Source organism: Balaenoptera acutorostrata, chromosome 14, assembly GCF_949987535.1.
Source record: "Balaenoptera acutorostrata chromosome 14, mBalAcu1.1, whole genome shotgun sequence".
Classification (NCBI taxonomy): domain Eukaryota; kingdom Metazoa; phylum Chordata; class Mammalia; order Artiodactyla; family Balaenopteridae; genus Balaenoptera; species Balaenoptera acutorostrata.
In genome coordinates this window covers 18,381,206-18,403,674 of record NC_080077.1, presented here as the reverse complement: position 1 = coordinate 18,403,674, position 22,469 = coordinate 18,381,206, and the positions used below count along the sequence as shown (strand labels likewise).

At 38.9% G+C, this 22,469-nt stretch overlaps 1 protein-coding gene across 2 annotated transcripts in view; it reads left to right on the top strand.

The window, feature by feature from the left end:
• The window catches only part of SAMD5 (sterile alpha motif domain containing 5), an 80,036-nt gene that overhangs the window by 48,791 nt on the left and 8,776 nt on the right, over positions 1-22,469 (top strand). The window contains exon 2 of one of the 2 annotated variants that reach the window (XM_057527563.1): positions 6,290-6,796. The exons of the other annotated variant lie outside the window; for it this stretch is intronic. Coding sequence (XP_057383546.1) covers positions 6,290-6,352 — 63 coding nt within the window. The 3' untranslated portion in view covers positions 6,353-6,796. Of the gene's footprint in view, positions 1-6,289; positions 6,797-22,469 lie in introns of those variants that run through there. 2 annotated transcript variants of the gene reach the window in all.

Below are 22,469 nucleotides of genomic sequence, written 5' to 3'. Positions count from 1 at the left end.
AAATAAATAAATAAATAAAAACAAAAATGATGGGGAGTGCAGACATACTTTTACAAGGTTGGGCATTGCTGTGGGACAGGACTGCTCTGCCACTGATTAGCTCTTTGACCCTCTCAGGGTATCTACACTTTAAAGCCTCAGATTCCCCATGTGTAAAACTGAGTCCATGATAGCCATCACGCTGGCTTGTGGTAAGAAGTAAAGGAGATTATGTTTAAATATACTGTGTCCTTAGCACAGTGCCTGGCACAGAAGAAGGTCGCTCAGTTACTGTTCGTAGCTGTTTACTGTTGGCGGGGTAGGCAGGTAGTAATAATTGTAATATGTACTATAAACCTACAGTTGATGGCAATTACATTGGTGATAATTGTAATCAGAGTTGGCAGGTTAGTGTTAATGGCGGTTTCAAGCACCATTAGTACATAATAAAGGATGATTTTACTGTGAGTAGGTAGATGAGAGAGAAGAAGAGAGGGAGGGACAGAGAGGTGAGAAACCCTTAAATGGGTAGCCAGGGAGCCTGGTTAGAGACAGATGTTGCTATAGACTGAATGTCTATGTCTTCTCAAAATTCATATGTTGAAACCTAATCCCCAATGTGATGGTATTTGGGGGCGGGGCCTTTGGGAGGTGATTAGATTATGAGAGTAAAGCCCTCAGGAAGGGATTGATGCCCTTATAAAGAGGCCTAAGAGCTCTCTTGCCCCTTCTTCCTTGTGAGAACCCAGTGAGAAGATGGTGTCTGTGAACCAGGAAGACGGGCTCACCAGACACTGACCCTGTGGGCACCTTGACCTTGGACTTCCCAGCTTCCAGAAGTGTGAGAAATAATTCTGTTGTTTATAATCCACCCCGTCTGTGGTATTGTGTTATAGCAGCCCAAACAGACCAAGCTAGTCCTCAACGGCACTGTTTCATTCAAAGGCATATCAAATATGCCTTAAAGAGCTTTACTGGAAGACAGAACACTCATATACAACATACTGTAGCATTTATCATTATTTCTATTCTGGACTTCCATTGCGCATTTCCAGGCCTGTGTCTTGATCACGATTTTGGGTGGTATTTGGAGACTTTGAAGCATAATACAGAAAAACTCTAAAAGGTCATTTCACTATAATTCTATGCAGTCCAGCCCAGCTGAATCTGCCCTCTTGCAGCTGTCAAACTGATTTCATGTCCCAGTTCAGGCCCCCCTTAACCGCCTCTGGGCGCCTTAAAACTGTACCCTTGCTCCTCTCACCTCCCCTTCTGCAGATGACCTTGGCTAGGTCGTTCCTGAGAACTGCAAGTCCGTTGCACACGAGCTACCTCCCTCGCTCTCTCCTTCATCTCAAAGTGTGTTGACATCTTTGCCCATCTGTTCTTCTTTCCCTGTTTCTGATGAGGAATTGCCCCTCTCCCCTCTAAGACTAATCCCTCCTCTGGGTATCTACTCTTGGCCCTAGTCATAATTATGGTCCATAATTATGCCTTTATTTTCTTGCATTTGGTCTCTCTCCATGGATTCCTTCCACTCCATCTGTAAACATTCTCAGAATCCCTCTTTGTTCTTAAAAGCACTGTCCCCTCCAGCTACTATTTTACCTCCTTAACAGTACTATTAAACTTCTTGAAAGTGTGGTGACCTGGTCCCAGTTTCATGTTGTGACCAGCTGTTAATTATTATAAAATTGTTGAAAGAAGAATTCAGAATTCCCAACGGTTAAACTCCTGATCATTTCTTCCTGGTAGAGATAAGACATGACCCAACTCTGGGCAGTGAGGAGGTCCCAGGCCTCTGAAGCGTGGTCTCCTGGCGTTTGCTGCCACTTGCCGACCACAGCCCTGTGGGCTGTCCTCCGTGTGGGGGGAATTTAGCATATTCAGAATATGTCAACGATGACTATAACAAAGTGCTTTTAAGAAATCGGGAATTTACATAGCTATTCAGTTGGAAAAATTATAAAATCGGTGAATGCCCTGAGGAGAGCATAAATAAAGACGCTTTTGTCTTTTAACCTCTGAATTTGTTCCTGAGAGTTTTCTGAATAATAAGGGGTAGGCAAATTTCCATCCTCTCCCGTATACTTTCCATTTGCTTAAAACCTGCAGATTCAGTCCTGAGTGAAGCTTAGAACTCTTGTGGGTCCAGAGTAGGTGGCAAGAAGCCGCGCAGTTTATTATAACCTGTTTAATTTGTTTCAGGAGTTAGATAGTAAATCAGTACTTACCAAGTACACACCATAGATGGAGGCAGGATAGTTGTACAGAATGGTTTATAATGCGTCTGGGTATTTGTGTTTAAAGTCAGAAAAAGAAAATATACGTGGATCATTCTGGAGCAGGCCAAACATTTTTCTAGTCTATAGAATCCCTGGAAACCTACCCTGTAAGACTCCTGTAGAAAAAAGGACATATATGCCCGCTCATTGTGTAACATAACATTGCATCCTCCAGCCTATTGGGGGCTGGGAGGCAGCCTGAGGCGTCCCCCGAGAGGCCTTCCGAGGAACTGAAAGATGACTGTGAAGATACAGATGGGTTTAGTGAACATATTGCTATTTTATTCTCTGCTGTGTAGGCAAAGGAAACTGTACTCCTATCTATCTAATATTCCTGAGGCAGACAGAAAGAAGTGTAAAATGTGGTTTCTGCCTTTGGAGAAATTTACAGCTAAAATGAGGTTGTATTTACACCCGCCCACCTCCCCTGGTCTCTTATCAAATTACCAACTTTCCTTGGTTCCATAACGATAAGTAGTGTGACATGGCTGAATGTTGAGAAACTTATGCGGCAAAAAAAATCTTGTCTTATCACCAGCCACCCAAAGGTTCAGATTCATGTGCCTTGTGCCATCCAGGGGAGAGAAGGCAACATTTGCACCATTGTGCTTTATTAATTTTTTCCTATGAGAGAGTTGTCCCTCTCCCCCCGCCATAAGGAAATTGCATGGCCTATTATTGTACAGTCACCAGTTTTATTTTTTTTATCTCAGCCACCACATGTGGAGAATTTATTGGTTCTACATCTGCAATGGAGCTACATCCTTTAAACTAATATCGCAATAGAGAAATAACTTCTAAATGGTTTAGCCTGCATATAACTCTGATTGCCTTTTAATTAGGGGGAAAATCACAAGCTGAAAAGAGCAACAGACTGGAAGCCAGTTACAAATCAGAATAATCAACTGAGAAAAAAAAAAACCATAATCTCGTAACACTTAATTTTTAACCACAGGATAATAGTTTCTTTATTCCTTAAATAACTTTTTCTGCACCCCTGCCCACCCCCTCTGTTTCTCAGATTGGAACTCTAACACAGATTAGAATTGCCAGATATCTGTGAAATGAAAGACTGTCCCTGTACCCATCCCATCCCCCATAAGAGCTTAGAGCAAATAAAACTGAGAAAGTCACAGTTCAGCCCAAGAATTAGGTTTGTATGGCCCTGATGTAGGAACTGAGAGTGGGCTCAAAGGCAGGTCGGGGAAGAATTAGGCCAAACCAGAGTATAAACCTTTTAGTAATGTTTCCTTAGACATAGATAATAATTTGGCATATTACAAACCGCTGGCATTCAATTTTTACAAACTTTAAAAACAGGAAAACTTCAGGAGCATTAGTAGAACCAAAAATATAACTTGCTATTTATTGGTCCAGGGGTTGACTTTCATGAATTTTGAGAAAGGACCAGATTTGAGGCAATGCCTTTCATGATTTGTTAAGTCAGCCTAGTCATATCCAAAGAAGGCTGTAAACGCATATAAACAGATTGTTATTTTTCTTGGTGGAGTGAAGAAAGGGCTTTTTTCTTCGTAGGAGTATGCTGGATTATTTAGGGGGGAAAATGAAAGGAAAAAATGTGAGGTGGTAGGAGCAGCTCTGTGAAATGAGGCTGGACTGGCATCGCTTGTTTGCCCCAAAGACGTATTTCTAGCAGTTATCTCCTTAAAGCTGGTCAGAGTTGTAAACATCTGTTCATTTCTGTTCGGCTTGACGACTGCGGTCTGTAAGGAACAGGATCTGGGATGTCACAATGCATACCAGGCGCCAGAGCTCCAAGGAGCCTTCCTAGCATGGAAATTACTCACGTTTCCTATGATCATGAAGCAACATGTGCTCGGCTAATTACTGTTCTCTGCGACTGCTCTCACATCTTGAAACTCTCCATGACCCAACTGTGGAAATCCTGTTTGCCTCCCACCCCCTCCCCACAAAGAATGAAAAGTAGCAAATTGCAGGGCTGGGCTTGTTTAATGAATGCGATTTGTTTTTGTTGAACCAAAGGCAAAAGAGGTTTCCGAGGCTGTTAGGTTGATGCTAGATTTGTGAATGACTTCGTGGTCCACATCTTTAGATAAGTTTAAGGTGGAGGGTGTCTGCCCGTTTACTAGATGATAGTCTGTACAAAGGCATTTTCTTTATTTGCACAGGTTCCTGGAATAAAATGACCTTTAACAGTAGACAAGGTCATCTTGCTGACTTCAGGCAGAGCCTATCAGTTGCGGTGCAGACATCTGAGAATCATTTTAATAAGAATGTCCTCAGTATGCTGCCTTCTTCCTTTGTGACCCCTTCAGAATTCAGCTGTAGTCTTCCTGAGGTCTTAGTAACCCTAATGCTGCAACCTGAGGCTCTTTCTGGTTTTTCAGATAGAAATAGCAAGTTATCTTGCACTCTAAAGCAAATACAATTTCTGTTGCAATGCTTTTTCATTCATTCATTCGTTAGAGCATTAAAAATGAAACAGTTTTGCCTTCTTCGTGTTAAGGTAACTTTGATCACTCCCCCCTAAAAAAAAAAAAAAAAGCTTAGTTTGTCAAGACAGATCGAACATTACTTTTACATAGTTTATAACAGGAGTTTGGTTTTCATAGAGGCATTGATTGGCTTGGGTATGAGTTTATCTGAGTGACTGTGAATATATTAGTGAGTAGTAAGATATTATTACTTGGTCTTACAGTGGCGAAAAAGGCCTGAAAACAGATTGATTTTCTGGAGAAAGAAACTTCCTGAGCATGGCTAGTAATACTTCCTATACATTTAGATGCAACTGCCAGATGATATTACCCAAAGTAATTAATGATGACATATTAGTTAACATATTGCCATCGGCAGGTTTGAGCAAGGGTGAAGATGGCATGTGCTAAAACAAATTATTATGCCCTAGAGAAATATGCAGAATTGTTTCTTAAAAGTCTTAATAATGCCTGCAATATGATTTTTTTTTGCAAGAGATAAAACTGGGGGTACCACTGGAGAGATATAGACTAGAAAAACAAAACAAAACAAAAACAAAAGAGAGCAAAATTGATTCAACCTTTTCCAAAAGCTTTTCCAGTTAAAAAACAACAAGACAATCGTTGAATCCAAGCAGCACAGCCTGCCTGTCATATCAAAAATCATAGGAGAGACCCAGGCATCCTTATTCTTCCTTTGCACTCTTTTTTTTTTCCTTCTTCTCCTTTGTCCATTCTCGTTCTGTCAAGGGATTCTAGGCCCAGGGCATAACTATGACAGATGGGCAGGAAACTGTAATCTGTTGCTGTCTTTCAATTTTGGAGGAATCATGGTGACCACGAAGGGGTTAAAACTGTCAACACCGATCAGAGCTTGGAGATAATTAGTGTAATATCAATCCCAGAACACTAGTGCAGATGACCACACAATAGCAGATGAATTCAACTAGGTTACTGCTTTGTAAGAAATCCTTTTTCATCTCTTTCCATCTCATGCACAACTATGCTTTTTAAATGCCTATGTGAAAAAGTTATGTGCATACAAATCATGATTAAAGATGATTGTGAGTCTTTTTTTATTTTGGAAGGTACATTTTGAATTAGCACTTGCACAGACAAGCTGGATAGATATGTACCCTCTGAGCATGAGCTAGGTAGCCTTTGAAATGTTTTGCAGCATGTTGACTGTTACCTATGACTAAGGCTGACAGAATGTAGAATTCAGTGATGTGATTTAGGAAGGCAAACTATTACAAGATATACTTTTATTTATTTATTGTTTTTTAACTTTCCTTTTCTTATAAGAAATATGAAAGGAAAGGGAAGTAGACCTTTTTTTTTTTAAACAAAACAGAGGCTTGAGAAGAATAAAATACATTTTTCTCTTATTAGCTTCAAAGAGAAAATTGATAGATAAAAAGCAGAGACTGAAAGCTAGTTTTCAAAAGTCCATGTGGTAACCAGAAAGAGACAAGTATGACTTAAAAATTGGAGCAGGAATCCATGATGGACTAGGGGAAGAATGGGTAAAGGAGAACTTAAATAACCCCGATATGTTCAAATCCACAGGTCCCAATGGCTGGCATCCTAGAGTTCTTAATGAATTGGCCGAAGTCATCACAGAACCGCTAGATATCATTTTTGAGAACTCGTGGAGGACTGATGAGGTGCCTGAAGACTGGAAAAGGGCATATTTAGAACCTTCTTTCAAAAAGGGAAATGGATGATGACCCTGGAAATACTCATCAGCCTAACTTTTTGCTTGGAAAAATTCTGGAATAATCAACTTAGTACACTGGGTAACAAACTTATAATAGCTAGACAAAAGGCAGTGAAATATCACACATAAAGAAGTACTGAGTTCATTTTTTAAAGACATACCATTGTGAGATACAGTCTTCTACATATTTTGGGATTCCGCCCTCGGTACTAAGAATTCTTGCTGAAAATAAGTGAGGTTGGCTAAGGCATTTGGGTACTGACTAATTTTAAGTGGTAATACAAGACAAAAAGATTTCTGGCAATAGCTAGAAATTACATCATTTCCAAATTAGCCTTTAACTTGAGAATAGTCATTTTAATTTTGTATTTTAACATACTTTTTCACTTTATGTAGGGCTGCTTTCATAGGTTAAGTATTTTATATAATTCTCTATTGAATAGTTTGGTGAAGGAATTCTTATTTTAAAGTGCTTTATATAGTTATTTCATATGTAGGTACAATGATAAAGGTGACAAATTCAGGAACATCTGCAAAGGAAGAAACATTTTTGTAACTTCTCTTTTTAAGTTTCATCTGGCTGAAGTTGAGTGTTAGGACCTGTGTCTTACTCTGATGTACATTGAGCAAGGGCCAGCTGTGTGACTGGATGGCCAGTTTTCCTCAGCCCAGGACACTGCCATGGCCCAGATTCCCTTCCCAGATTCTGATTTCAGGCCTTTTGGGGGGGGGGGGGCAGAGAGGTGGGCCGTGGCAGTGGACATTAAGAGCACTGTATAACCACAGCCAAAAAGGAGAGTAGAAGGAGGTGGGAGGAAGGAATTAAGATGAATCCGGAGTTCTTCTAATTCCTATTGTTTATGCCTTTGGATGTTGGCAGTTTTCTTTTCTGCTTAGAAAATGCAGTCATGTTGACCGGACCCAAAACTTAGTTAAAAGGAGATCATCAAAAGAGATCTAAACATGCAGCAAGCTCCACGGTCAGACAGCTTCTGAGAGCAGCTAGGCAGTACTGTATTCCAGAATCTTCCCTGCACTACTTAGAAGTACAAAAGAGATTGAAGTTTACATCACATTGTAATGCTCAAGAGTAGGGAACCCTCGGAGAAAAAGAGATAGATGTACATTCATTTCTTCCTGGTGCGTAGGGGAATGGGTAGGCAATTAAGGTCTCCAAGGGCTATTTTAATCACAATACTGCTTTAAAAATCTGAGGTTGACATAGTTTAGCTACTTCTAGAGATTAATTTAGACACCGGGTAAAGTCAGTCTCATTCTTAAGTACAAATGCAAGGAAATTAAGCTCTAAAAGCATGTATACGTTGTCTTTTAAACTACACGTTTAAAAAAAAAAACTGCTTGCAGTTTTGTAAGAATTATACGCCAAGCAACCTTTCATCATTTTTTTTTCCAAGTGAGTTTTTAAAATTTCCAAGTTATGTTTTGTTTTTGTTTTTGTTTTTTTTAAGGAGTGGGTGTCTCTGTAGATTATAGATATAATTTATTGTGATAATAAATGGCTTCCTGTTCGAGACCTCATTTCCAGGTGCAGGATCTGTGGCAGATTTATTTCACAGATGTACATTTACATGCATTTGTTGAATTGTTGCTAGAGAGGACCCGATTTCTGAAAAATCTAGTATTTTTCACTGTGGGCATTATGATGCAATCTGCTGCAACCAAAAAGGGGGCTCTTTGGTCATTGCAAGTTTTATTTTCTATTTATATAATGTCTAGCTTCAATTATTTTGCCAAATTTAAATCTTCTCTTTGTGTTTACTATTGGAATTTGAAAATAACAATCCTCTATCACAATGTAGAATGGTGAAATAGCCCATGGATTTTAAAGACTTCTTACCTAAAGCTAGAGGAAGAAAGCTTTAAAATAAGCAGAGAAATATTCAAGGAAGCCCATTAATTCTTTTGCATTAAATGAAGATGAGTTAAGAGTTAGAGTATAAGACATAAGAGAAAGGAAGTAATCTTACCATGAATTATATCTGGAGATAATTATGCTTAAGAAGAGTAATTTTTTCATAGTGTTTTTTTCTTTTATCTAATATTCATGATATCCTTAATTTTTTAAGGTAAAGGAAATAGCAAAGGGACAAATAAATATATTATCAAAACTAGAGGATTATCTTGATTTGTATTTCCTAGAACATGAAGAGAAGTTAATTACAGACTTTTACTTCATAAATTGAGGAAATGAGAGGATTATAGCAACACTTTCTTCATTTCATCTTAAAACAAAATTTTTAAGGTGAGGAAAGAAAGATTTTACGCACATATTCTTGGCATAGGGAATGCATGATTTTAAGGGCTCTTTCCTCACAAAGGAATTTACAGTAACATACAATAGCTGTACTCAAGCAGTTTTTCAATCCAGAGAAATTTACAGCATCTTGGTGTTGTGAAATTAATAACAGAGACAGTAAGCACTGAGTTTTTATTTTGGAGTTCCTCAGATCTGAGTTCAAATTCTAGAATCATGTTGATAGCTTTTTCCTGTCATGAATCTGTTAAGAACATAAGCTAAGAATGTAGCATGAGAAATGATCTTGACCAATTATTAAACTCATCAAAGCTTTTTATCCTTGTCCATAAAATGGGAAGAATACATACCCTCCCTTAGTTCTTAAGAGGCTTAAGAATTCTACAACATACACCCACACAGTTCTTGGCTCAGTGTTGACACATTATTAAACTCATCAAAGCTTTTTATCCTTGTCCATAAAATGGGAAGAATACATACCCTCCCTTAGTTCTTAAGAGGCTTAAGAATTCTGCAACATACACCCACACAGTTCTTGGCTCGGTGTTGACACATAGTAGGTGCGCAGTGCCTCGCTCCCTTCCCTTCTTTTTTTCCTCTTCTATGAAAGAGATTACCTTAAAACTGACTAGAACACTCAAGAATAAATTGACTCAAGCATAAATTGTCCTTATTGATGCCTTAAACCCACTGAATAAGGCCCTTTGCTTTCTTTTAGGAAGGATAAAGGAGAGCTACAGTGCCTGCCCATAGTAGGAGTTGAGTAAATGTTTATTGATCGAATGAAAAGAATGTGATTTTTAAAAACAATGAGCGAATAGCTAAGGCCAACATTTTTCAAGTCTGGGGAAATTGTCACGTAGACATATAAAGGTATTCTTTAAGTTGCCCCTTTTTAAAACAGCTTTAGATTTATAAATTTAGAGTGCAAATTAGAGAGTGGCAGATATGCATTTCCTCTGATGTTAATGACTGTGATTTACAAATTAAGAGTGCAAATGGGCATTCCCCCATAGCCTTTTCTGGGATAAATCCAGCCAAGACATGAAGCAGATGATGGTGGATCGGCAGGCAAACTCTTCTATGCAAAGAGAAACCAGATGCGCAAGTGGCTGGAATGCACCTGCCAGCAAACTGAGATAAGCCTGTCTGGATTGTCCTCTGTGAAGAATCTGGGTGTTGTAAACAGGTCCTTTGCATGGGCATTGAACAGTAACAAAAAGGAAGGTGGAAGAAAATTAAATTCTTCAACAAAATGGTTAATTTTTACATGTCATTTAATTACGTGTCAAAATATCATGTTCAGACAGGTGGAGGATTTCTGCATTTCAAAGTGAATAAGGAATAAAGAGTAGAAAATTACATCCAGAGACATATGCAAGAAATGAGCAAGAGCTACACCTCCAAAATGGCCAGTTCACCATTCAGACCAAGGGCAGAGGAACAGAATTCTTAGAAGAGACCAGCTGGCATCTTATGCTTAGAATAAAACCATCATAGTTGCTGTATTAAATTAAACCAGATAAGTTGTGCAGAGCAAAGTGAATCAGCTAGGCTTTCTCTTCTAGAATTTTCTAATTGGCAGTCTCAGTGGTCATCAATTAAGTATTCCTACATCAGATGTTTTATACTATCAGATTCTTTGATTAGAAAATCCTCTTCAGTTTTCTATTATTAATCTCTAAGGAGATAAAAATCTAATAACTTTCTACTCCATGATCACTATTTTAGATATTTCCATAAAAGGCAAAAAAAAAAAAGGTAGAATGGTAGTTCAGAAAATTGAACAACATAACTTTTTTTACTTATAAAAATAGATATTTTGTTTTAAATTGTTTAAGTTCCTGGAAATTAAGTTTAAAAAAAAATTTTTGTTGTTAAAAGATAACTTTTAGAGGAAAATTGGAGGTTAAAGTCTACCTCAAGAGCCTGGTGGTAATTTTTTTGACAATTTGACCAAAATTTCTTCCACTGGAACAAAAGGAAAGAAGTCGACTCTTAAACATTGTTTGAGATGAGAAATACCTTTTATAGGTGTATTCCGTATCATGTCCTTTGTCAGATGAATTTTCCCTTGTTATTCCAAAAATGAAGTGCTGTGTTGAATTTCTTGAGGGCAAAGTAGGATATTGATTGGGGCAAATGTTAGAAATTCTGTTGTTCACTGAAGTTGTTGCCCTGCTTGCTAAACTCGACACTATTCTGAGATACTCTATGGGTTACGAAAGCATTATTCTTTGAAAAGTTCTGACCATACAAAAACGTGTGCATGGACCTGAAAAATCACCTTGTGTCCATCTAAGTAGTAGAGCAGAGATTCATTCTAAATGAAAGTTGCCATGTGGTTTTGTGCATGTAACTGCAATTGACACCTTTTTCCTTTCAGTTACTGTTTTAAAAAGGGACTGTGTGAGAAGGCCCTTTGGAGAGCCGAATTGGAACAGCATTATGAACCCTGGACTGCGTGCTCGTGCAACGCTGTAATTTGCAAACATATGTCCTCTGTTCAATAAACGTTAACAGCTTTCACCACGGTTCCCGCCTTGACTCTTTTGTGATCGTTTACATTTCGATGAATGGGACAGAGTATGTGCGTTATTTAAATGGACAATATATAAATGTTTAGGGTACTGGAGCATTATGGTTAGCGTGGGAAATCAGAGTGCGATCTCAAAAGAAGAAAGGAGAAAGCCAGACTTCCCACACTGCCTGCAAAATGCAAATAAATCCTTAATGATGTTTGCTTGGATGCTTTTGTGTGATGGTTATATACATGTATGTTGTGGCTTTCTCCCTTCTCCCCCCACCCCGCTTCTGACTAAAAAAATACTTCTCAGGATGATAGCATGCGATTCTGTGCCAGTAATTGTGCCCCCCGCCCCAGTGGGAGGTGGGGTGGTGGTGTATATTAGGTGGTAGGCAGGGTCATATGTGGAGTTTCTCCGTATGGGATCCTGCTGTGGCTGCCAGAGTCCCTGAATCTCCCCCCAAAGGTTGTTGTGATTCAACCATAGATAAGCAGCATCTCCGGGGTCCTGAGACCTAAAGATTTGAATCCCAGCCTTACTACTTTCTTCCTTCAGGACCTTGAGCAAATGGAGTAATGCTTGTAAATGCTTAACACGATAATTAGCACATGATAAGCAGCCCCGAACACTAATTCAAAGAAGTTTTGTAATAGTGTTTTGGGTTCTGTATAAATGGCATCATGTGATATGTGTTGATGATGTTGAATAGCTGTTTTTATTCACGCTGAATAGAAGATGTAAATTTGAAGCAAGGAAGATGTGGAGTAAATATTAGGAAGCAATAGCTACAGTTTTGATTTTTAGAAATGAAAAGGGACCTGAGGATGTCCTAGACGGATTCAGAAATTGCGTAGTTAAGACACTGAGGAGCCTAGAGAGCGTGGCACACCCGCCGTGACACTGGGCTGGTGATACACAGTTGAGGTTATTCCCAGGTCCTCTAATCCCAGCTTTTTGTCTGATGTCAGATCCTAGAAAGTATACCTAAGATATGTGGCATCTTCAAAAAAAAAGACCCATCTTTCTATACTGTCCTAAATTTCAACTTAGATTCATGGTTTTCAAGACATAGCCTCAGAATACTTTTGTTCATAAACTAAAGCTCCAACCAGCCCCAGGGTTCTGCAGGGGCCAGCATTATGGTATGAAAACCTGATCTGTCAGCTCTAAAATCGTATGCTTCAAGACTTCGTTGATCTGTCAGCGAAAAAGTCAATAATAGAAAAGTCAGTAATATTGGTGAACAGCACTAAAATGTATTTTTAAAAAAGGGAAAATGCGAGCAGGCAGTAGAAATCCCGAGTAAGGAGCGTTTGATAAAGAGTAGGATGGTTTATATCATAAATAAAATCACTTGACCTAAGGCAGCCTTTAAAGTCTGTCAACTGAATCTGGAAAATGAATACCTTTTAGTCTCATTCCAGGTCATACGCTGTCCCACTGAGGACTTTTTAATTTAAAAGAGGAATCTTGAACAATTTTAAGTGAAAAACTTACTTCCCTCCCTCCCCTACCCTAGAATTACTCTGAGGACAGAGTGCCTTCATGTAATTATGGACACTTTTTTGGCCCACCTTCTCTACTTTATTATATCCATATACCATTAACAGGATGTCTGTAGAATCTCATCTGTCTCTTGGTTGAAAAATGAGCACCAGTCATGAACTGTATATATTCCGTGTGCATTCTTTTACATCCTCTGAGCTCCATCAATTTAACTTCAACTTCATTTTGGAAATTAATCAATCTACATAATAGCATTTGCAAAAATAGCCATTTTGAGTGAAGAATATACATTTAATTTCTTTCTAAATCCTGACTGATAAATCAGAAGCACTGAATCCGATCCAGTTTTGGTTTTCTTGGTGAGTAGCTATCTAACCACTTCTTTTTACCCCTTTGCTGCTCTCACGTCTGTAAAAGAGTCCAGTGAACAGTGTTACCTAAATACACCCTGTGAAAGGTCTGGGAAACAGATGGTATCTGTGAATACCATAATGCCCTTTAGAAGAAAGTCACAGAGCAGTATGGTCTGGTTTTTTACTATGACCTCCCCGAGGCTGTGAGCACATCTGGTTCGCCCCCAATAGAGTTGTTCCCGGCTTAGTACTTCTGTAGTTCTGGTGTGTTTTCTGGCACATTTTAGGTGTTCAATAATATTGTTGAATGAATGAAGAACCAAGTGAACTTTCTCACGTGCCTAAGGAAACTGAACACTGAAGTTGTATCAGTTGGTTCTACCAGGGCATTTCCTGGTCTCAGGGAATTTGCAGGAACTCCATGCCCTTTGTGTTTGAAGGAGAACATGCCTTTCACACCAAGAAGCGGGAAACCAGAGTTCTTTTTATCAGAAGTTCACCTTGGGGTGTGGTTTTGTTGTTATTCAAGTCCTCTGGCTTTCCTGTTTCCTTTTATATAAAACTATAAATGCAAATATTTTATAAAATAAAAATTTACATGCTCATTTAGGTTTTCTTTTGCAGAAATGAATTAAATATTATAATTTGTGAAGGCATCTGGAAGTATTAAAATGACACAGTATTTGAATTATGATTTTCTTTTGGCTGTATTTTCCTAATCTGAATTGTGGAGGAATATCACCTATTCCTGCAATTAAAGCTTACAAAATATCAGTCTATTCTTGCGATTAAAGCTAATCAAACTATCATGAATATACTTATCATATGCATGCTAGTGTATGGTGTGCTACTAGACAACATACAAAGATATTTTGATTAACCTATCCTACAAATAATAACTTCCCTCTTTGTTGCATTTTGGACACACTGCCTTTTAGATATATTTAATATAAATATATGACCCATGGTTTTGTCCTTGGAAATGATTATTTCTTCCCTAAAGATTACGTTTACCTTCTACCATTAGAAAGGCAAAAAAAGAGTGGATTATTTAAGAATAGTCATTCCACGAGTGATATAAACAGGTCGGGGGAGGGATAGATTGGGAGTCTGGGATTGACATGTACACACTGCTATATTTAAAATAGATCACCAATAAGGACCTACTGTATAACACAGGAAACTCTACTCAATATTCTGTAATAACCTAAATGGGAAGAGAATTTGAAAAAGAATAGATATATGTATATGCATAACTAAATCACTTTGTTGTACACCTGAAACTAATGCAACATTGTTAATCAACTATGCTCCAATTTAAAATAAAAATTTTTTAAAAACAGTCATTCCAGGGTTGTTCCAACTGGATTTGAATCCCAGAGAGCACTGAGAATTACAGTCACTTGATCTAGAAGGAAACTTGTGACTCTACAATGGTCACATGTCTTTCTTCTGTTCTGTTGATATGTGTGGATCACGTGGAAGGAAGGGAAGAACATTAAGGCTTTGGAATCACAAAGACCTGGATGCAAATCCCAGTTCCCCACGCCGGGCTCAGTGACCGTAGGCAGGTCACTGAACTCTTTCAGGCCTGTTTTGCCATCTGAAACGTGAGGTTAATAAAACCCCCTCAAAGAGGTCTTGTGGTAATTGAACAAACTAACCTGTAGCCAATAGAAGGTCTTGTGTTGAAGGAACACGAGTCCTTACCACAGATCCGGTGGGCAATATTGGCAGGTAGGAAGTAGAGATGCAGGACATAGAAGAACAATTTGTGACTCATGAACTAAAATTGTATTCCAGATCTGTTAGAAAAAAGCTTACCGCCTTGACTTGATTACAGACAACAACATTAAAATGTATAGTTGTCAACACTTTAAAGGATATTTAATATGGTACCCAGGACAGTTCAAAGTGCTTTGCATGTATGTTCTCTTTTAATCTTCCCGACAACCGCATGAGGTAGATGTTATCATTATTTGCCCTCTACAGCTCAGGAAACTTAAGTAAAGGAGGGTTTTTGATAATTTCCCCGAGGCCACACAGCGAGCAACCAGGAAAACCAGAATTTGAATCTCAGTCGTGTAACTTTAAGTCTCTCCCCTTAACGTTTATTTACGGTTTATGGGGCCAAATTATTATGAGACCAAACATAAGGGCCATAAATTAAGAAGTAGGAGAGGGCAGGAGGATGAGAGTAGGGTTTATTTTGAAAGAGGGAGTGCTTGAGGGGTCAGGAGACAAGGTGAGGAAGGTGTGAAATATATTGCAAGTCTTAGGTGCCGTAAAGGGTAAGACCGCTAGTAAGTGCCACTGAGAAAGAAGAAATGTTCAGCTGGTACACGATCCTGCTTTTCCATTAAGATTTTTATTTTCAACTTATTGACAGAGCTGTCTTAGACTTATTTATACATAGATGTTTATGACTTATCACTCAGACATACATACCTATAAAAGTAAAGTTAAGCAAGTATGAGGTAATCCTTCAGCATTTTTCTAGGCAGACTCTTCTGAGTCACTTTTGGACTCGGGTCCATCCTCACAGTGTCATGGTCGGCAGGAGGATGGCTAATGCAGCCTGTCTGAGAGCACTTCTGTCATCTCTGGATTTCATCCAAACCCTTCTACGAGTTTAGATGCTGGTACTATCTTGATCTTACTTGACTGCAGAAGGTTTCCAGACAGCGTCTCATTCTTTTTTCAAATGGTCATTAAGTGGTTTGTAAGCTGAAATGTGGGCTTGCAGCTCTGCAGTTGTGCCACCAGGAATGGCATCCGCGTTTGCATACATGCACCTAGGGGCAACTGCATCGCTAGCCGCGGGTCAACATCAGCTGTAGCTCCCCCTCCATTGTTCTCAGCCCTGGTGTCGTTGAAATGTGACAAAGTGTGCATTCAAATCCACAAAATATACTTGTGTGTTAAGTTATGAGGAAAATTAGACCACCTATCTCATTTTACTTTATGTTCCTCTACTTTGTTGATAATTATATATTAGTAATTTTGTCTGTAACTACCTTAGACTCAATAAGAATTTCTTTCAACTTTTTTGTAGTTGAGCCTGTGCTAGTATTATTCTCCAGTGGCTCTCTGACATGATTTACCCCATAGTCACATAATACATATTGGTAAATTTGGCTTGCTGTATTCTGTATCTCATGGGGATCTCTGGCTCATGGAGAGTCTGTAAACAATGATTTAAATATTATTTTATAGAATTTATCACCTTCACCCATGGAATGATAATTTTTATTTGAGTCCTTTAATAATGATGCCCCATTATAGAGTTAACCATCATAGCACCAATGTACCTGCCCACTGTTGGAAGCAGGAGTTTGTTCTCACTAAGGCTTCAGGGTAAGAAATACTCTCTACTGTAGTTAGAATTCCAAGTGGCAGCTCATAATTTACCATCTGACCTTTAAAAATTAGGACGCTGTTAAAATATTTGAAGTTTCTAAATGTCTTCAGGAGCTATTAGGCTTCCATTCCTTGTGCTCAGAGTATTATGGGTGGTGTGGCAGAAAGAGGGTGGGGCCTTGGGACCAGGAAGAAAGGAATACCAAACTCCCTACTGAGTGGCCTTGGTAAAAAAAACACCAAGTGCTTTCACTGGTCAGAGCAAGGTATATACAAATTCCATTTAATTCTTACAATAACCCAATAAAGTAATTGCTGCTACTACTCCATTTTACAGATGAGGAAACTAAGACTCAGAGAGTTTTTAAATCCCTTAGGAAATTTATGTCACCTCTTTCATTCTAGGTGTCCTTAGATTTATAAAAGTGATTATTTGTGAGTACTAGTCATATCCTGAAAACACACTGCATATATCAGGTGCTTGAAATGGAAACTAATTTTATTACACTGGTTTTTAATTGCTTTTCTCCTCCTCCATGCATGCCCTAAGGTGTAATAATTTGCCATTTGAAATCGCCTTATACATTCTGAGAGGAAAAATAAACATTTTGGAATTTTTGATCCCCCCAAACCGTTTTCTGTTACACATATTGATTTTTCATGTTTTGTCTTAAGTGATTGATAACCTTTAATTTTTTTAAACTTTTTATTTTATGTTGGAGTATAGTTGGTTAATAATGTTGTGTTTGTTTCAGGTATACAACAAAGTGATTCAGTTATACATATACATGTATCTATTCTTTTTCAAGTTCTTTTCCCATTTAGGTTATTCCAGAATATTGAGCAGAGTTCCCTGTGCTATACAGTAGGTCCTTGCTGGTTATACATTTTAAATATAGCAGTGTGTACATGTCAATCCTTTTTTTTACTCAGAAAACCCAGTAGGCAGCTTCATACCAAAGTCCAAACATTTCTAAATGTTTGTGAATATTCTCCATGATGCCTAAACTGAAGGAATTTAGTGACCAAATATTTTTTAATTGGACCTTTGGGTGACAAAACCTAATATCTTCTGTACTTTTAATGAACCAATGATCATCCAGTTAGATACATAACGAACTATAACTTCCAATAGTTCCTATCTTGATAAAATCCCAGTGTTAGCATTAGAAATATTCCTTTTAGAAAATTACTTCAATGCCCCAACAAAATACAAAACAGTGTAGTATTTATATACATATTAAGACAAAGAAGTCCATTCAAGAATTTGATAGATATAATTGATTAAGGCATAGTTTTAGGAAACATTAAAATCATTGCGTTAAGTTTTTGAGCCTGTCTTCTTTCCTTCCTTCTTTATCTCTCTTTCTGGGAAGTGACAACAAAATGAACCAAATATATCTCTTTCAGCCCACAAGTCCTATTCATCTGCTTTTATTTTTCTATGCTTTAATCTCCTTCCAAGTACATTCAAAGAATAAGTAAATATATTTTCTGAAAATCTTGGCACATTTCCTAGATTTTGGAGGGAGGAAAGTGTTGGTTAAAAAAGTGATTTTTGAATGAAAAATTAAATCTCTTTTAGGTTTAAAATCTCCAGAGACATCATTGATGTAAACCAAAATAGCTATTGGTAGTAAGGAAAATAGCTAGGTTGTATGTGATTTTGATGAATGAGTTTTAAAACATGTAGCAACTAAATATATATATAAATCTAGTGTTTAGTGTTTTTATAACACAAACCATAGTGTCATCTCAACCAATAATTGGAAAAGAATAAACCAATGAGGCCTATATTCTAACATTGAGTATACTATTTAAAAAGTCCAGTCTATCAACATAATAGGTCTGTTAAATGCAATGTTAGGAATAAGGCAAAGCATCTGTGTCATACAATGAGGAGAAGTTGGAAGACATTTACAAAGCCTACTTCAAGGAGTTACATACAACTGACAGAATAAGGAAGGACAAGAAAGTGCTGTGAATTAAGTTTACTGCCCATCGGAAGAAGTTTATTGCCCTTCTGCTTTATAAGGTTTTTGAATCTTGCCTTTAGATTTTTTGACTCTAATTAATAGTTGCTTAAGGTTTAATCATTTTGATACTCTGCTGCTTAGTTGTGGTGTTAGTAGAATGTTTAGGGTCTACTTATGTATAATTTACCTGGCTTCATAAACAGCAAATATGTTCAGCAGCTAAAATGCTATGCCCATTTTCATTCCCACCTCCCAAAAGAAGAGTGACCTTAAGTTAGGAGGGTAACCTGCACTGGGTAATGCACCTCTCTGCTCACCTTGGAGATATTGAGGGAGGTTTTAACTCACATCAGTTATTAAAAAACTGCATGAGAGGGACTTCTCTGGTGGTCCAGTGATTAAGACTCCACACGTCCACTGCAGGGGACATGGATTTGATTCCTGATCGGGGAACTAAGATCCTGTGTGCCGTGTGATGCAGCAAAAAACAAACAAACAAACAAACAAAAACTGCATGAGAATAAATATTTCTTCACAATAAAGGATGAGTTTATTTTTTGCATGATTCAAAAATAATTCTGAGGCATTATCTAGTCACAGAAAAAGTTAAGCATGAGTTTCCCCTTGATGGTAAAGGTTACAGTAGACATAGAGAGTGATAAATATTAATAGGCTGTAGTCCACATCCTGTAGTTAAAAATGCTTTCAAGGGCTTCCCTGGTGGCGCAGTGGTTGAGAATCTGCCTGCTAATGCAGGGGACACGGGTTCGAGCCCTGGTCTGGGAAGATCCCACATGCCACGGAGCAGCTCGGCCCGTGAGCCACAATTGCTGAGCCTGCGCGTCTGGAGCCTGTGCCCCGCGACGGGAGGGGCCGCGATAGAGAAAGGCCCGCGCACCGCGATGAAGAGCGGTCCCCGCACCGCGATGAAGAGTGGCCCCCGCTTGCCGCAACTGGAGAAAGCCCTCGCACGAACCGAAGACCCAACACAGCCAAAAATAAATAAATAAATAAATAAATAAGAAAATCCTTTAAAAAAAAAAAAATGCTTTCAAACGTTTTGGAGTTAATGTCCACAGGAAAAACATATGGCAGAGGTTGAAAGTCGTTTGTGGGTAATAATCATTCATATTTTATAGATAGCATCAAGAGTAGTATCTTCAAAGTGAAAAAATCCAACCTATCCACACTTATTACAGATGATAAAACACAGTGCAAAGAAAAGAAAACACAAAAATCAGTGGAAAGAAAAGAGTTAGATGCGGGTTTGAATTCCTTTCTGTCACCGAAATCCATGTGGCCTTGGGCAAGTTACCTCACCTATGTCAGGATTATATGAACTATTTGTGTAGTTCTATTCATATAGTAAGTGCCCAGTAAATGTTAGTTAGCAGTTGTCATCAGAATTCATTTTCATATTTGACAGCTATACTGTTACGATTGTGTGATGAACCAAGGCCCATTTCCTAAACGATGCTGTTTAAGGAGAAATTATTGAGCAGTATGCCCACAGGTACCACATTGGGCTCTGAGGGGACCACAGGGAAGAATGAACAAAGGATTTACTGTGTATAGGAGGAGGTGGTGTGCAGAGGATTCAAACTCCATCAAAACAAAATGGCACTAGTGCCAAGTAAATTCCTAGGACATGATGAGAAGTAAAGAGATGTGTATGATTTAGATGAACAGTCTTAACAGGTGGATAGGATTTTGATTATTGGGGGGTTGGAAGAAGAGTGAAGTGGGGAGGGATTCCCAGATGGGGGAGCTGCATGAACAGAGGACTAAAGGGATGAAAGTGTGTGGTGTTTGTGGAGGAAAGGATGTTGACCAGTGGCTCTGGAGCCTAGGAACCTAGGACAGATAGGTGAATAAGAGGAAGATATGTCTGTCATAGCTTGGAAGCAGGTCTCAGATCCTTAAATATTATACTAAGAGGACATGTTTTATTTTGTAGGCTGAGTCTTTTCAAGCTTTTCTTTCTCGAGGTGTACGGCTGGATGGCATTCACACGCACAATGTATTTTCATGCGACAAATATGTATTGATTCCTTACTCATGCCAGGCACTGTTCTAAGTGCTAGGGAAAACTAGACATAATCCTGCCATCATGGAGAGTGTATTTCTAGAGAAATATAGGTGTGGGTCATTTAGTGGCTATTCCTTTCATCTTTAACTCAAGAAGGCATATTAGAATGCAAATCCATGATAATGTGGTTATGATAGGAAGAGCCTAGTGCATAAAATTGCTAATTATGCACAAACTGCTGCTTTATATATACTTGTCAGCAGATTACTGGTACACTTAAAATCCATGCCAGCTCTTCTGAGCGTCTGACAACTGCCGCTCAGGAGGGAAGAGATGTGATCTGAGAAGAAACCAGAGGATGCTAATATTAAGGCTAGTCTTGACTTCCCTGGCAGTCCAGTGGTTAAGACTCCACGCTTCCACTGCAGGGGGCACGGGTTCAATTCCTGGTCAGGGAACTAAGATCCTGCATGCTGCATGGTGTGAAAAACAAACAAACAAAAGGCTAGTCTTGTGAGCACCATCATTCCATGAATCCACGGGCAGCCCTTCCCTGGGCTTCCCCTGAGACTTGCTCCTACTTGTTTGTCGGCACCACCTTTATACCATACAGGCTAAAGGCGCAGCTCCTGACAGAGCAGATCCGCCACTGGCCTTTTCCTCTCATTCAATCTTACCTCCCTTTGTTTTAGTTACCGTTCTCATTTCTGTAATTATATTTTTCTGGGTCAGCACTGTCAGATAGCACTCTCTGCAATGATGGAAATGTTTTATTCTGCACCGTTCAGTATAGTAGCCACTAGCCATACGTGACTGCTGAGCGTTCGGATTATGGCTCGTGCTACTGAGGAATGCAACTTTAAATTAAATTAAATTAAATTAACTTACATTTAAATAGCCTTAGGTGGCTAACAGTAACATATTAGACAGTGTAGATCTAGACGTTCGTAAAAAATGTCCAATGCCGTGTTCTACTTCCTTGACAATCATGTATCTGGCAAATTTTTCTAGTTTTCAAGTACCTGGAATTCTTTTTTGCAGCCAATCTATGATTTTTTTTTTTTTAATTTAAAATTCTCAGCTAGATCGAGGAGCAGGAGAGTGACATTGCTGTTTGCTCTTTGTCTATACGTGGTCCTCCGACCATAGTAGCAGGCAGGAAAGAGATGCCAGCTCAGGGGTACAGCGCTGCTGTGGCTTTTTATTTTAATCTACCTCTTGCCAGTCTCTAGCCAAGGAAAAGAACGTTTTTTTTTCTTCTACTCTTTTCTAAACAAGCTACCTCAGGGTAAGAATTGCAAGAGAGAAGAGGTAGTTCTGTTTAGACAAAATGGTACCCTGCAAAGTGATATGGTTCCTCTTCACTGGCTCCTGGTTTTTAAGGGATGTGGGGTGAAGGAGAGGGAGGGGTCACGTATGACTGACAGGCAACTCCATGTGTGGTGTCATTCATTCACGAAGGGTGCACAAGAGAAGAAATCCATTAGCAGGGCCAGGGAGGTGATGCGCTCCAGTTTGGACATGTTGAGTTCGAGGTCTTTGTGGTGAGATGTGCAGTTGGATGGGGGATGTATATCTGCACCTCTGGAGAGTGATCTGTTCTGGAGATAAATGTCTGGGGGTCATTGGCATATGCTAATTAAAGCCACAGGAAAGATAAGATGGCCCAGACACCGTGAGAAAAGGAAAGGACGAGAGACAGCACATAGCCACAGCATCAGTATTTACGTGATTGATGAAGAATAGCAGCTTTGAACGAGGTAGGAGGAAACAACCAAGAGAAGACAGTCACCAAAGACAAAAAGAGAGACAGTTTCAAGAAAAAGAACATTTGACAGTGTCATGTGCCGTGGAAAGGTCCAGTTAAGGAGGGACTGAAAAGTAGCCATTCGATGAAGCCACATGACATGGAAAGTAGAGACTCCAGTGAGAACGGGTGACACAGCTTTGAGGGATGGGTAGGAGGTGAGAAAACAAGGACAGCAAGTATGTTCCACTACTC